The sequence below is a fragment of the Branchiostoma lanceolatum genome, chromosome 18, assembly GCF_035083965.1.
Source record: "Branchiostoma lanceolatum isolate klBraLanc5 chromosome 18, klBraLanc5.hap2, whole genome shotgun sequence".
NCBI classification, from domain to species: Eukaryota; Metazoa; Chordata; class Leptocardii; order Amphioxiformes; family Branchiostomatidae; genus Branchiostoma; species Branchiostoma lanceolatum.
The window spans coordinates 14,185,480-14,201,249 of NC_089739.1; the positions used below are offsets into that span (position 1 = coordinate 14,185,480).

The 15,770-nt window shown below is 43.2% G+C and overlaps 1 protein-coding gene across 1 annotated transcript; it reads right to left on the reverse strand.

Moving 5' to 3' along the window:
* Positions 1-11,687: 11,687 nt before the first annotated feature.
* Positions 11,688-12,152, reverse strand: LOC136424026 (uncharacterized). The gene has a single exon (XM_066412428.1). The coding sequence runs from the start codon at positions 12,150-12,152 to the stop codon at positions 11,688-11,690; it is 465 nt and encodes a 154-aa protein (XP_066268525.1).
* Between the last annotated feature and the right edge of the window lie 3,618 nt (positions 12,153-15,770).

Genomic DNA, 15,770 nt, shown 5'->3' on the forward strand with positions numbered 1-15,770 from the left:
TACTCTGCTACAGAAACAGCACGATCACGTTAAAAGCGGAGGGCTAGGAACCCTTCCCTCTAATAATACCCTGCAAGAGAAACAGCACGATCACGTTAAAAGGGGAGGGCTAGGAACCCTTCCTCAAAAAATACTCTGCTACAGAAACAGCACGATCACGTTAAAAGGGGAGGGCTAGGAACCCTTCCCTCTAAAAATACTCTGCTACAGAAACAGCACGATCACGTTAAAAGGGGAGGGCTAGGAACCCTTCCCTCTAAAAATACCCTGCTACAGAAACAGCACGATCGCGTTGAAAGGGGAGGGCTAGGAACCCTTCCCTCTAAAAAATACCCTGCTACAGAAACAGCACGATCACGTCAAAACGGGAGGGCTAGGAACCCTTCCTTTAAAAATACTCTGCTACAGAAACAGCACGATCGCGTTAAAAACGGAGGGCTAGGGACCCTTCCCTCTAAAAATACTCTGCTACAGAAACAGCACGATCACGTTAAAAGGGGAGGGCTAGGAACCCTTCCCTCTAAAAATACTCTGCTACAGAAACAGCACAGTAACGTTAAAGGGGAGGGCTAGGAACCCTTCCCTCTAAAAATACCCTACGACAGAAACAGCACAATCACGTTAAAAGGGGAGGGCTAGGAAGTCAACCCTTCCCTCTTAAAATACTCTGCTACAGAAACAGCACGATCGCGTTAAAAACGGAGGGCTAGGGACCATTCCCTCTAAAAATACCCTACAACAGAAACAGCACGATCACGTTAAAGGGGAGGGCTAGGGACCCTTCCCTCTAAAAATACCCTGCTACAGAAACAGCACCAGTACGTTAAAAGGGGAGGGCTAGGAACCCTTCCTCAAAAAATACTCTGCTACAGAAACAGCACGATCACGTTAAAAGGGGAGGGCTAGGAACCCTTCCCTCTAAAAATACTCTGCTACAGAAACAGCACGATCACGTTAAAAGCGGAGGGCTAGGAACCCTTCCCTCTAATAATACCCTGCAAGAGAAACAGCACGATCACGTTAAAAGGGGAGGGCTAGTAACCCTTCCCTCTAAAAATACCCTACGACAGAAACAGCACGATCACGTTAAAAGGGGAGGGCTAGGAACCCTTCCCTCTAAAAATACTCTGCTACAGAAACAGCACGATCACGTTAAAAGCGGAGGGCTAGGAACCCTTCCCTCTAATAATACCCTGCAAGAGAAACAGCACGATCACGTTAAAAGGGGAGGGCTAGGTACCCTTCCCTCTAAAAAATACCCTGCTACAGAAACATCACGATCACGTTAAAAGCGGAGGGCTAGGAACCCTTCCCTCTAAAAATACCCTGCTACAGAAACATTTACGATCACGTTAAAAGCGGAGGGCTAGGAACCCTTCCCTCTAAAAATACCCTGCTACAGAAACAGCACGACCTATACGTGTATGTCCTAGTAGCTTAGTTTGGTATCCAAACCTATTATAGCTGCCGAGTCACTTCTGTCCTCTCCGCAAATAGTAACATATAGGGGAGGACAGAAGAAACTCAGCAGCTATAATAGGTTTAGATACCCGGCTACAACTAGCTAGGCACGACAACATGACCATTACTATGTTGCTGTTTACTCGCAATATGTCCTGTCCTGTACGTATACAGTCCATAGCGAGAATGAAGGCTCACGGGAAGACCAACTTCACCCGCTTGACTTATGAAGGGGCAGGTCACGTGATTGAGCCACCTTACACTCCTCACTGCAGCACTGGTAATTTGAACGGTACGGGTAGACAATACATCTCTCTCACGTGGTGGACATGATAGAACGAAAACGAGGGCATTGTGGCTAACATTAGACAGATCCTGACTGCCAAACGCAATTATCTTTTCAACCAATGATAACATGGTAATTCGAGAATCTACCAATCAAGAAGTGGCTGCATGTCCGTCAAATATATGCATTTTTATGTTTTTATTTTGCATATCTACGTTTTGACGGAAAATGGCGGGACTATGGGATCAGTCAATGTGGCTCTAAATTGTCGCAACTTTTCTGTGCAATACACTGGTTATAATATTGATAATTGAATATCATATCTTACAACTTAGTGTGATTTGTGTGTGTGTGAGCATATAAGTGTGTATGATTGCGCATGTATGTGTGTCTCTGTATGGCTGTATGTGCATGCATGTGTGTGCGTGCTCATATGTTTGTACGCACTTGTATTTATGTATATGTGTGTTCACACCGTTGTGTGTGCGCGCATGTGTGTGTGTGTGTGTGCCTGTGTGTGTGTGTGCATATAAGTGTGTATGATTGCGCATGTATGTGTGTCTCTGTATGGCTGTATGTGCATGCATGTGTCTGCTCGCTCATATGTTTGTATGCACATGTATTTATGTATATGTGTGTGTACACACCGTTGTGTGTGCGCGCATGTGTGTGTGTGTGTGCCTGTGTGTGTGTGTGTGTGTGTGTGTGTGAGTGAGTGTGTACGAATTTTAGCCTCTGATTTAAAACTCTTTAAATTGCATCACTTCAAATAGTAGTATATATTGCTCTTGTTTCCTCTGCTTGACCTATCACTGCACGAAATGGCCACGTATCCTGACGGATCCGACGTATCCGGAATCGGGCCTCATGGCGTTTCCGAGCGAATCCGGAAAAATCCCAGTTCACTGCTCGGATACTGAGGTGCCCGCATATCCGACCAATTCCGACGCCGTATTCCTCTGGATCCGTGATGCGCCTCGGATACCCGAAAATATTTGTGCGGATCCCTCGTTTTTTTTATATTTGGATACTGACGGATACTGACGGATACTGACGGATACACGCGGATTCGTGTAAGGTATCCGACTATTTCCGCACCGGTATATGGAATATTTCCTGAAGAATCCGAAAGTAAGGGATTTTCGACGAATACGGAGCCGTACACTGTACGGAAATGCCACCGATCCTGACGGATACGAACAGGAATTTTTCTGTATTTTTGGCGGATACTGACGGATACATGCGGATTCGTGTAACGTATCCGACTATTTCCGCACCGGTATATGGAATATTTCCTGAAGAATCCGAAAGTAAGGGATTTTCGACGAATACGGAGCCGTACACTGTACGGAAATGCCACCGATCCTGACGGATACGAACAGGAATTTTTCTGTATTTTTGGCGGATACTGACGGATACATGCGGATTCGTGTAACGTATCCGACTATTTCCGCACCGGTATATGGAATATTTCCTGAAGAATCCGAAAGTAAGGGATTTTCGACGAATACGGAGCCGTACACTGTACGGAAATGCCACAGATACTGACGGATGCGTACAGGGATTTTTCTGTATTTTGAAGAAAATGGTGAATACTGACGGATACAGGTGGACCCAACAACGAATCCGTAACGTATCCGACTAAGTGCTTCCATTCCTAATTTAACTATACCCAAAACATCATTTTGAATGACAGGAAGTTTGGGAAAGCCTGTATGTAACATATGTATCATTTCATATCTCAACAAAATGTATTTCTAAGTTCAAAAACTATCAAATACAATACAATACGGAAGTACTATGTGGCTAAATGATCCATTTCATTTGAGACAGGCTGAGGGACATCCACATACTTAAAGCACCACTGCATATGCAGGTTAATGTCGGTAAATTGGGGTTGTGCAAGCACAATGTTCTGAAAAATTATGAAATGTATTACAATTAACACCATCACAACATTGTGGTAATATTTACTACTGTATAGTGCCCTTGGACCAAAATCATCTACATGTTCTAAATATTCCACTAAAGTAATAAAAGCCTTATTTGTGGCCAGCTCTTCGTCTAAAAGCCATCAGATACAATTATTTCAAATACAGAGGTTGAAAATAGAAAGTAACATTATACTGTCTGAAGAACTCCCATGATGACACACCACATTTTAAACGTAAGTAGCATATGCCGTGGAACTGCATGTGTATAATCGTCCTCTCCCCATTCTCTGACCTCATCTGAGTTCACTTCTTCCATGCACTCTTGGTAAGGGACAGGCAAGGCTGATTTCTTCTGTATCTGCATGTTGGACTCAGCTTGGAGTCCATCTTGTGATGAACCAGTTCCTATATGATAAAACTAAATGATGAATAAATATCAATTCACGTATTTAAGGAACATTCACATGATTTTGACATGGGCTTCGTTTCATCACAGCAGCTACAAAAAACACGGGACAATGGATATCCATCATGCCTCTCTCAGCTAACATTGAAGTGTACCGATGATGGACTTACCAAAGGAGCCTGATGTACTCAGCAGCTGAGCATCTGACAGTTGATTGCTTTGTTCCCAGCCAAGGTCCTCACAATATGTGCTGCATTTGTGAAGAAAGTATCTGCCGATGCTGTACTGGATATATATATATATAAATGGAAACAATGACAAATATTAAACATATCACATACTCGCAAGTGTAAAAAAATGAATCTGGGCATCGTTGAATTGACTACGTAAAACTTACATCTATAACTTGAATATGATATTGATCAAACATGCACAGCTATAACTGAATGAAATAATCACTGAGGCACACTACTGCCTCCTTATAAGTTCTAGTTCACTATCCACAAACTGTGGGATCTTTGTGGGACAAATACTTATGACATTTTCTTCCCTTCCATATCTTTAATTATCTTTCCCTCCACTGCTTGCTATTTTGTATCTGAAACGTTAACCAGACACACATGTCTGCTGACCATTGGCAAGAATGAACAAATTGAAATTCTAAATTTCCTAGATCCTAACGCCGTAAAAGGGCAGGTCGGCTGGAGAATTCTTATGGTCATGCGAATGCGATGATATGTCAAGCCACAATAGGAGGATTACTGACGTCAAAACTAGTTAGAAACGGGAATTTTTTAATTTGTACTTACCAAAGGGCAGTCCCTCAAAATGATGAATCAACTCCCTACCAGCGTTTACAAGGGGGGAGGGGGGCGACGAATATTGCATGCACGAAGAAGACAACGTCGCAATTCCGTGCGTTTGAGTTTACACCGAATTCCCTTCGACTCTCCTCAAGTCACTCAAAAATCACTGGTCGACCATGGTAGACTCTGGCGATGCCATGTTAAGCACAGAAGGTGATGAAACGCCGTTCTTGTCTGTGCTGTTAACCGAAAGAAAACCGTTAACGTTTGTCGCGCCCAGAAGTGTCTTGTGGGTAATTTGGATATCCGACACGAATCCGTGTTCCGTACACGTCAGGATCCGAGACAGCTCATGACTTCTAACATATTGGCAAATCTGAACTTCTAACATATTGGCAAATACATAAAAAATTGAAAGATCCGAGTAGATATTGTATCTGTACCCGAAACGTATCCAGACGTATACGGCATCAGAATTACTGGATCTGAGGTGTTCCTGGTATTTGTCCGAATTTGCTCGGAAACGTTCCGTATCTGTACCCGAAACATATGAAGGATCCAGACGTATACGGCGCGGGAATTGTCGGATCTGAGGTGCATCGGATCCAATCGGAAACGTTCCGTATCTGCTATGATGCGCAATTCCGGATCTGTTGGATTCGTCAGGATCTGAGATCATGCCGCGTGCCGTGCAGTGTGTATTTGTTGGTCAGGATCCGAAGCAACTACCGACAAACAATCCGAACATCTCTGCCATATTGACAAATATCTAGAAACGAAGGATCCGCGCAAATAGCCTCAGGTATCCGACGCGCATCACGGATCCAGACGTATACGGCGTCGGAATTGCCGGATCTGAGGTGTACCTGGTAATTGTCTGAATTTGCTCGGAAACGTTCCGTATCTGTACCCGAAACGTATGAAGGATCCAGACGTATACGGCGCCGGAATTGTCTGATCTGAGGTGCATCGGATCCAATCGGAAACGTTCCGTATCTGCTATGATGCGCAATTCCGGATCTGCTGGATTCGTCAGGAAATGAGATCATGCCGTGCCGTGTGTATTTATTCGTCAGGATCCGAAGCAACTACCGACATACAAACAATCCGAACATTCCAAATATCAAAAAACGAGGGATCCGCGCAAATATCTTCGGGTATCCGAGGCGCATCACGAATCCAGAAGAATACGGCGTCGGAATTGGTCGGATCTGCGGGCACTTCAGTATCCGAGCAGTGAACTGGGATTTTTCCGGATTCGCTCGGAAACGTCATGAGGCCCGATTCCGGATACGTCGGATCCGTCAGGATACGTGGCCATTTCGTGCAGTGCAGGATCCGAAGCAATTACCGACATACAAACAATCCGAACATTCCAAATATCAAAAAACGAGGGATCCGCGCAAATATCTTCGGGTATCCGAGGCGCATCACGAATCCAGAAGAATACGGCGTCGGAATTGGTCGGATCTGCGGGCACTTCAGTATCCGAGCAGTGAACTGGGATTTTTCCGGATTCGCTCGGAAACGCCATGAGGCCCGATTCCGGATACGTCGGATCCGTCAGGATACGTGGCCATTTCGTGCAGTGGGCGTTTCATCACTCTCTGTTCTTAACATGGCATCGTCAGAGTCTACCCTGGTCGACCAGTGATTTTTAGTGACTTGAGAGTCGAAGGGGATTCGGTGTAAACTCAAACGCGCGGCATTGCGAAGTAGTCTTCTTCGTGCATGCAATATTCGTCGCCCCCCTCCCCCTTGTAAAGTTGGTAGGGAGTCGATTCATCATTTAGAGGGACTGCCCATTGGTAAGTACAAATTGGAAAATTCCTGTTTCCGCTAACTAGTTTGAACGTCAGTTATCCTCCTATTGTGGCTTGACATATCATCACATTTGCATGACATTTAAGAATTGTCCAGTCGACCTGCACTTCTACACCGTTAGGATCTAGGAAATTTATAGCTTTCAATTTGTTCGTTCTTGCCAATGGTCAACAGACATTTGTGTCTGGTTAACGTTTCAGATACAACATAGCAAGCGGTTGAGGGAAAGATGATTAAAGATATCCTGTAACGGAAGAGAATGTCATAAGTATTTGTCCCCCAAAGGTCCCACAGTTTGTGGATAGTGAGCTGGAACTTATGTGGAGGTAGTAGTGTGTTTCAGTGATTATTGCATTCAGTTATAGCTGTACATGTTTGATCAATATCATATTCAAGTTATGAATGTAAGTTTTACGTATTCAATTAAACGATGCCAGATTCATTTTTTACAAATGTGATTATGTGATATGTTTAATATTTGTCATTGTTTCACTTTATATATATATCCTATACAGCATCGGCAGATACTTCCTTCACAAATGCAGCACATGTTGTGAGGACCTTAGCTTGGCTTGGAACAAAGCAATCAGCTGTCAGATGCTCAGAGTACCTCAGGCTCCTTCGGTAAGGCTTAAGTCCATCATCGGTACACTTCAATGTTAGCTGAGACAGGCATGATAGATACCCATTGTCCCATGTTTTTTGTTAGCTGCTGTGATGAAACGAAGCCCATCACAGCAAGGAGGTTATATAGTCTATATAACCTCCTTGATCACAGTTATGTCAAAATCATGTGACATGTTACTTAAATACTAAGAATGTGAATTGATATTTATTCATCATTTGGTTTTATCATATAGGAACTGGTTCATCACAAGATGAACCCCAAGCTGAGTCCAACATGCTAGATACAGAAGAAATCAGCCTTGCCTGTACCTTACCAAGAGTGCATGGAAGAAGTGAACTCAGTTGTAGTCATAGAATGGGGAGAGGACGATTATACACATGCAGTTCCACGGCATATACTACTTACGTGTAAAATGTGGCGTGTTGTCATCATGGGAGTTTTTCAGACAGTATAATGTTACTTTGAAGTTTCTATTTTCAACCTCTGTATTTGAAATTATTTGTATCTAATATCTTTTAGACGAAGAACTGGCCACAAATAAGGCTTTCATTACTTTAGTAGAATATGTAGAACATGTAGAAATTTTTGGTCCAAGTGCACTATACGGCAGTAAATATTACCACCATGTGATGGTTGTTAATTGTAATACATTTTATAACAATTGTGCTTACACAACCCCAATTTACCGACATTAACCTGCATATGCAGAGGTGCTTTGAGTATGTGGATGTCCCTCGGCCTGTCACTTAAACGAAATGGATTATTTAGCCACATAGAACTTCCGTATTGTATTTGATAGTTTTTGAACTTAGAAATGCATATATGTTGAAATATGAAATAATTTTACATTCAGGCTTTCCCAAAACTTCCTGTCATTGAATAATAATGCTTTGGGTATCGTTAGATTAAGAATGCACGCGTATTTATGAATAATCAACCATTCTATCAAACTTTGTGTGTTTGATTTGTACATATTCGTGGTAAATACAAACATATTCAGAGTCACAATATGTCAAAGATTGTAGAAAGTCTGTATGTTGGATCAGTCTGTATCCGTGGCAAATACACACTGTACGTATGATCTGTCAGGATCTTGGGCAATTTCGTGCAATGTACGGCCCCATATCCGTCGAAAATTTCTATTTTTGTATTCCTCCGGATCTGAGGTTCCGGATCACAGTCCGCTTGTATCCGTCAGTATCCGCAATTTTCTTTTAAAAAATACAGAAAACTTCCTGTACGTATCCGTCAGGATTTCCGTACAGTGTACGTCTCCGTATCCGTCGAAAATACCCCATTTTCGGATTCCTCCGGAAATATTCCCGATCCCGGTGGGGAAATTTTCGGATCCGTTAGGTTGGATTCGTCAGTATCCGCCAAAAATACAAAAAAATCCCTGTACGCATCCGTCAGGATCTGTGGCATTTCCGTACAGTGTACGGCTCCGTATTCGTCGAAAATACCTACTTTCGGATTCTTCAGGAAATATTCCATATACCGGTGCGGAAATAGTCGGATACGTTACACGAATCCGCATGTATCCGTCAGTATCCGTCAGTATCCGACAAAAATACAGAAAAATCCCGGTACGTATACGCCGGGAAACGAGGCCATTTCGTGCAGTGTATTTCTTCTTTTGCTTAACCTTTGTTGGGTAATTTTCTAGGTGTCTTCACTGCATTTGGTGGAAATCCAAAAGATGTTGTTGCTGCCCAGGAAGACTCTTGGTTCAAGATTTTGGGTTTCTTAAGAAGGCACTTAGACAAGAAAACAACAGATAGCAGACTGTAGAGGACGGCTTACTTTAGCCTGTAGTCCAGCCTTGTTAGCTTTGGTCCGCTCCCAACGTAGCCTGGAGTCCAGCCGCAAGCTGTACATTGCAAGATTTAGATTTAATTCAATTGATGTACTACGAGCTTTATGCTATTTCAAGTCTGCAAGCTTCAGAGTAATTACCGCACTACGAACTTTAGTCTAATTCACGCACTGTATGCTTTAGATTATTGAGGAACTGCAATCTCTAAATCAATTCAGACACTGCAACCTTTTCATCAATTGGATCACTACAAGCTTAAGACTTAGTCACGCACTGCACGCTTTAGATTAATTGAAAGTAGAACAAAACTAGATATTATTACCGGGTAATTCGTGCATGGATGGCATATGTAAATCTCTTGGGTCATTTGACATTAAATCGAGGTAGGCAGATGTAAACATGGCCGTTGAAAAATTGATACATTTTGGACCTTAATGAATCATTATAGGCTATTCTCTAGTAAAGGCAAATCAATCACTTCTCAGCATCTCTTTTTGTTTGGATAAAAATCTGATATCATAGTGACATACATCAATTTAGTTTTAACGGTTTATGTAATATTTGCGAGGTTTTCAGCTAGCCTGATCAAACAGCGCCATCACTGGCCCTCTATGTGTTTTTTTATTCGTGTCTGTGCTCTCTGGCCGTCGTTTTAGGTTAATTTGACTTGCTATAAGAGAGCAAAATGAGCTTGACATAACATCGTCCTGTTGGACCTCTCGGCTTCCACGTGATACAGAGATGCCACCAGACGTCACATTCGTTTGGTCGTTACTGATGTCGTCCAAAATAACTAGCATATAGCCATTACTTGAGTAGATATCACATATGTATCACATTTGCTGCAACATACATTGTAAGCATTAAATCATGTCAAATGTGGTCCCATCTATACCTTTGTTTGAGATTTTTGTCAATTTAAGTCGTGTGTAATCTTTTTGCCCTCTGTAGATGTCGTTTCGGCCGGGTTATTTGATATGCTCTTGCAATATTTATGTCAGTCTAAGCCTAGGGATCGCCAATTTGGTCTATAGTTGTGATGCAGTACGGTTAAATATCATGTTCGTCTTGGGCCTCCTAGTTGGGATGGACGCAAGTCATTATTTGTTTCTTCGTTGCTGATTTCGTTCAAATTAACACTGCTGTATGGCTCGATACGCAGGGTGTTGTTGATGGCATCGAAAAGTACAGTACGGTAAGGTGTCAGCTCCGAGTTCTGCTCGGTTTCTTCTGTCGTTTCCGTGTCCTTGCTTGCGTTGTTGATAGCGGATCCGGAGGATTTGTGTAGCCAATGAGAGATCAGTTCAGATGTGTTAATGGTGACTCTTTGTCGTTTTGGGGCCGGATCATGCCTTGCTGAAACCTCCTCAGTTTCGTCTTCTATCTCAGCTGTGTTATTTGCGTCCCCTGTGGCAGATCCAGAGTGTTGGTACATCTGATTACTGACGAGTTGAGAACTGATAATGACGCCGTGCAGTCTGTGGACTGGATTTTGTCTTCTCTTGGAAAAATGTCGCTTGTATATCATCATCACAACTGCCGTCCCACCGATTAAATCTATTAAGGCGAAAGTAAATCTGACAGGTATGTACAGATAGTCCATACGACTTAGCTGTCCGTCATCGAGATTCTTCTCCAATACGAGGCTACGGGTACTGTCCGTGGTACCAGATGTTAATTTCATCGATGTCTTCAGGAGTGCAAAATTTGTCGTCTTCAATAATTTTGCTGGTAGCGTTGTGGTTTCCGCCATTTGAAATTTAGATGTCATGGTGATCGGGGATGTTCCTGGCTCTGTGGACGAGCAGAATGAGTTTGTGTGGAGAGATTTGAAGTCGAAGCCGGTCAGTTCAGACGGGGACGTGCACTGGAGATGGTCAGCCTGGAAGATGACGCCGAGGGCCGAGAACTTGGCGTTGCAGACCAGCCATCGCATTCTACCGTCACAGTAAAGATGGTTACCTTGGAGAAGTATGGTCAGTCGTGTGTCTACGATTTTCTTCCAATTCCTTTCCAAAACCGTGCTTATCTGGTTGTTGCCGAGATGGACATCTGACCAAAGAACTGTTGCATTATGGCGGATCAGGGACAGAGCCTCAAAAGGAACCGCCTTCATTTGATTTTCTTCGACCTCTAGCCTACACAAGCTGTTGAACCCGACGAAGGCTCTCGGAGACACTGTCTCGATGAGGTTATGTTCCAGATTGATTGCCTCAAACTGGGCAGGTATCGGGGGCCAAGTGTTGCAAAATTACATATATATAAAGAAAAAAAGTTACAATATATAAGGAAGGCTTAACATATATATATGTTCAGGTTTACACATATATATATACAAGGGAAGACACACACACATATATGTCCAAGTTTACTCACACACAGATATATACAAAGGAGGACAGACATATATGTTCAGCTTTACTCACACATATATATACACATAACATAACATAGTGTTCGGATAGGAGGCATATTGCCTATAAGATCCGCGTCTTAAGCTAAGTGTTCAGAGTTTGTGAGTAGAGTTTATGTTGGGCTGGGCAAGTACTCCAGTCCCCTCCAGTGGTTGTCCAGTTTTGACTTGAAGGTGTTCACAGTTTCGGCAGCTACAACATCCGCGGGGAGGCTGTTCCATGAGTTGACAGACCTGACACTGAAGCAGTTCGACCTGGCCGGCTTCTTAGCTTGAGGTTTGACCATCTTGTATGGGTGGCCTCTGGTGCGTCTGTCAACATTGAAGTTGAACAGGCGGCTTGGGTTGACACGGTCGAATCCTTTCACGAACTTGAACACCTGTATCATGTCACCTCTCTTACGGCGGTGTTCAAGGGTTGGAAGTTTGAGGCGGCGTAGTCTCTCCTCATAGCTGATGTCGGCAAAACCAGGAACAAGTCGCGTCGCCTTGTGCTGTACTCTCTCGAGCAGTTGCTGGTCACCTTTGTAGTGTGGGCCCCATATGAAGTTTCCGTATTCGATTATTGGACGAACCATGGTTTTGTACAATATGGGCACAGTTTTCTCGTCAAGCCGTTGGAAGCTTTTCCTGATGAGACCAAGGGTTCGAAAAGCTTTGCCAGCAGTGGCGGTACAATGGGCGTGGAATTTGAGTTCATGATCGACGGTAACACCAAGGTCACGCTCCTCACTGGTCTCATCTAAAATGTGACCTTGCATCTCGTACTCTTTGCAAGGGTTTCCATACCCATGTGCATTCGTTTGCACTTCTCAATGTTGAAGCTGAGCTGCCAGTCGTTAGACCAGCCTGCCAGGTTGTTAATGTCCGCTTGCAAGACGGCTGTCTCCTGTGGAGAGTTCCCTCGGCGAAACACCTTAGCGTCATCGGCGAAGAGATTACAGGTGCTACTGATAAATCCAGGCATGTCATTAATGAACACAAAAAAAAGAATCGGTCCAAGTACGGATCCCTGGGGAATTCCACTTGTCACAGCGGAACAGTCAGACATTTCGCCGTCAACACACACTCGCTGTTTCCTGTCCGTTAGGAAAGCCTGGATCCAGCCGTGTAACTTGCCCCTGATTCCATACTGGCTCAGTTTGTACAACAGACGTGCGTGAGGCACTGAGTCAAACGCCTTTCTGAAGTCAAGGTATATGGCGTCCAAGGGTTCACCATCTTCTACCGCTTGAGTCCACTGGTCTATGGTGGCTATCAGTTGTGTTGTACAAGATCTGCCAGGCACAAAGCCATGTTGCTGGTCGCAGAACAGTTCATTCAACATCATGTGGTCTACGATCACGTCCCGGATAACAGATTCGAAGAGCTTCACAATGATGGATGTGAGACTAATCGGGCGGTAGTTTCCGGGTTCAGTCTTCGGTCCCTTCTTATGTACAGCGGTTATATGGGCGAGCTTCCATTCATCTGCCAGGCGGCCTTCATCTAAAGACTTACGGAGGATGATGGCGAGTGGTTTGGCGACTCCTTCTGCGACCTCAGCCAGGATCTTGAGGTGCCACCCATCGGGTCCGGGGGACTTCCCCTTCTTAAGGTTTCTCAGTTTTTTCAACATGAGTTCAGGGGTAACTAGGACGTCCTTCAAGGGAGGCCCATAGTATTTGGCTTCCATCACTGGCATGTGGTCGGTATCTTCTTTCGTAAACACACTGCAGAAGAATTGGTTTAAGGTATCAGCTTTCTCCTTATTGCTACTTGTCATGGTGCCGTCTGTCCTCTTCAGGTCTTCGATAGTAGTTCTTGTTTTCAGACGGGAGTTGACATACTTCCAAAATGACTTTGGATTCTGTTTTATGTCCTGGACAAGGTTGGATTCAAACTCGTATCGGAGTCTCCTGGTGAGCCTTCTAATGTCGTTACGTATAGCAGCGTAGCGGGCGTAGTCCACCACGTCTCTGGAGGCAGTGTAACGGTCCCAACTGGCCCGCTTCTTCTTGCTTAGTCTCTTGACTTCTGATGTGGTGTACAAGTTCTTCTTGCACGCCTTCTTTCTCGTGTTGGGAATGTGTAAGTCAATGCTGGCCTGTAGGATGTCCTTAAAAACACTATACGCCTCGTCGAAGGACTTGTTCTCAAGCCTGGAGTCCCAGTCAGTACCGGATAAGTCCGCAACCATATTGGCATAGTCGCCGCGGTATAGGTTGAGTCTTGGCTTTTGACCGTCCCTTCTGTCAGTGTATAGCTTGGTTTCAAACTGAATCCTTATATGGTCACTTAGTCCGATGCCTGGAAGGTACTCAATTTTCTCCACCATCCCATCTTCATTGGTTAAAACTAAATCCAGAATGTTCGGTGACTCTCCTACCCTGTACCTAGTCGGCTTGAAGACATGCTGGTACAGAAGATTTTCGTGCATACAACGTATAAATTGATGGGAAGGGTGAGTCTCGTTTGCACATGAAGTGACTTGTTTCCAGTCAATTTCAGGGTAGTTAAAGTCTCCTGCGATTATGAGGTGTGTGGGATTTGACCCCACAACTACTTGGAGAAGGTGTATCAAGTGCTCTGTAGACATCCTTTGGTCAGAGGATGGACTCCTGTAAATGCCTCCTATGACCAGCCTATCATGCTTTCGTATGCGTAATTGCACCCACAAATGCTATACAAGAGGAACACACACACATATGTTCAGCATTACTCACACATATATACAAAAGGGGACACATACATGTTCATGTTAAGCTTTACTTACACACACACACACACACCCACACACACACACAAAATATTGATACATCGTAACATGCACAAATGTACACTCAGGTTAGGTTAGTCATGTGTAGATTAATCTCTTAGAAGTATCACGATTATAAGCCATGGTCTTAATTTTCAAAGTTAGACAGCTCTGAGGCTCGAAAAGAAGTGTGTGGGTTTTGACCCCAATTTTGCTCCTAAATTTGAAGTAGAGTAGCTGAAGAATGATATTAATGAATCGTCATGACTTTCGGAAGCTTATGAGATGACTGACACATATAGATGTGAAATATGCAAATCATGTCCTTATGCATCAATACTGAGTTAATGTTACGATTCTGCGTGGACGTTGCAACATGCAACAGATGAAGCCGAAAGAGAACAATCAATTTCAAATAACAGTCTCCATACTGTGAAGAAATCTATACTATAATACAACTGTGGTAAATGACGCAATTTTCACACTTGCAGCATTAAAAAATGAGCTAAGGTAAGATATCAGCACCAATACATCAAGGCCCATTTTGAACGATTGAAATGAAAATGCTACAATTGCCCTTGTAGGCTAAAACCTTCCTGGCCAAGATAAGATAAGTCTCAATTTGCAACGTAAAACATTTTTATCTTAAAGTTCAAAGTAACAATGCACTCTTGTGAGACGACTTTTATGGACTCTGTGGACGCCGTAAAATTGTTGTAAGGAAAGAATATTGATATGTACTGGCAATTTCACGGCACATATCAAAGTAAAATTACTCTCTAATACATCCAACTTTGCTTTGTAGCACACATATATGTGGTGTGAGGGTCCCATATATCTGCCATGCATGACACAGATATATCTTTGCGTAAAGACACAGATATATGTAACGATCTCATCACATATATCTATATCTTGCAACACAGATACATATGACGATCGCTTGAGATATATCTGTGTTTTGTGGAACAGATATATCTGTGTTTTGGAAAACAGATATATGTTGCGATCGCACCACATATATCTATCTCGTGCAACACAGATATATATGACGATCGCTTGAGATATATCTGTGTTTTGTGGAACAGATATATCTGCGTTTTAAAACACAGATATTTGTGAAGCTCGAATGACATATATAATTTATCAATGATTTTTTCGCCCACACACAATTACAATGGAACAAAACTTATAGAACAGCACTTGAATCTTGGAACAAAGTACCTGCTATGGAACTAAGCTGTTAACTTTATTGGAAAGGTAATAAGGAGGTTTTTTTTTATCAGTGGCTGAAAATGTTACAAACAGAGCAGAACTCGACTAAACCTGTAATATTATCAGCCAATGGTTAAAAAAAACCTGAGGCTTCTTGACTCTTACAGCTAAGTTCACAGCGGGTGCATTGTTTGGAGATTCAAGTGTTGTTCTAGATGTTTCCCATACAAAAGCCGTCTGTGTG

Coding starts and splice junctions, on each gene's coding strand:
- LOC136424026 (XM_066412428.1), bottom strand. CDS start 12,152: ATGGTTCGTCCAATAATCGAATACGGAAACTTCATATGGGGCCCACAC.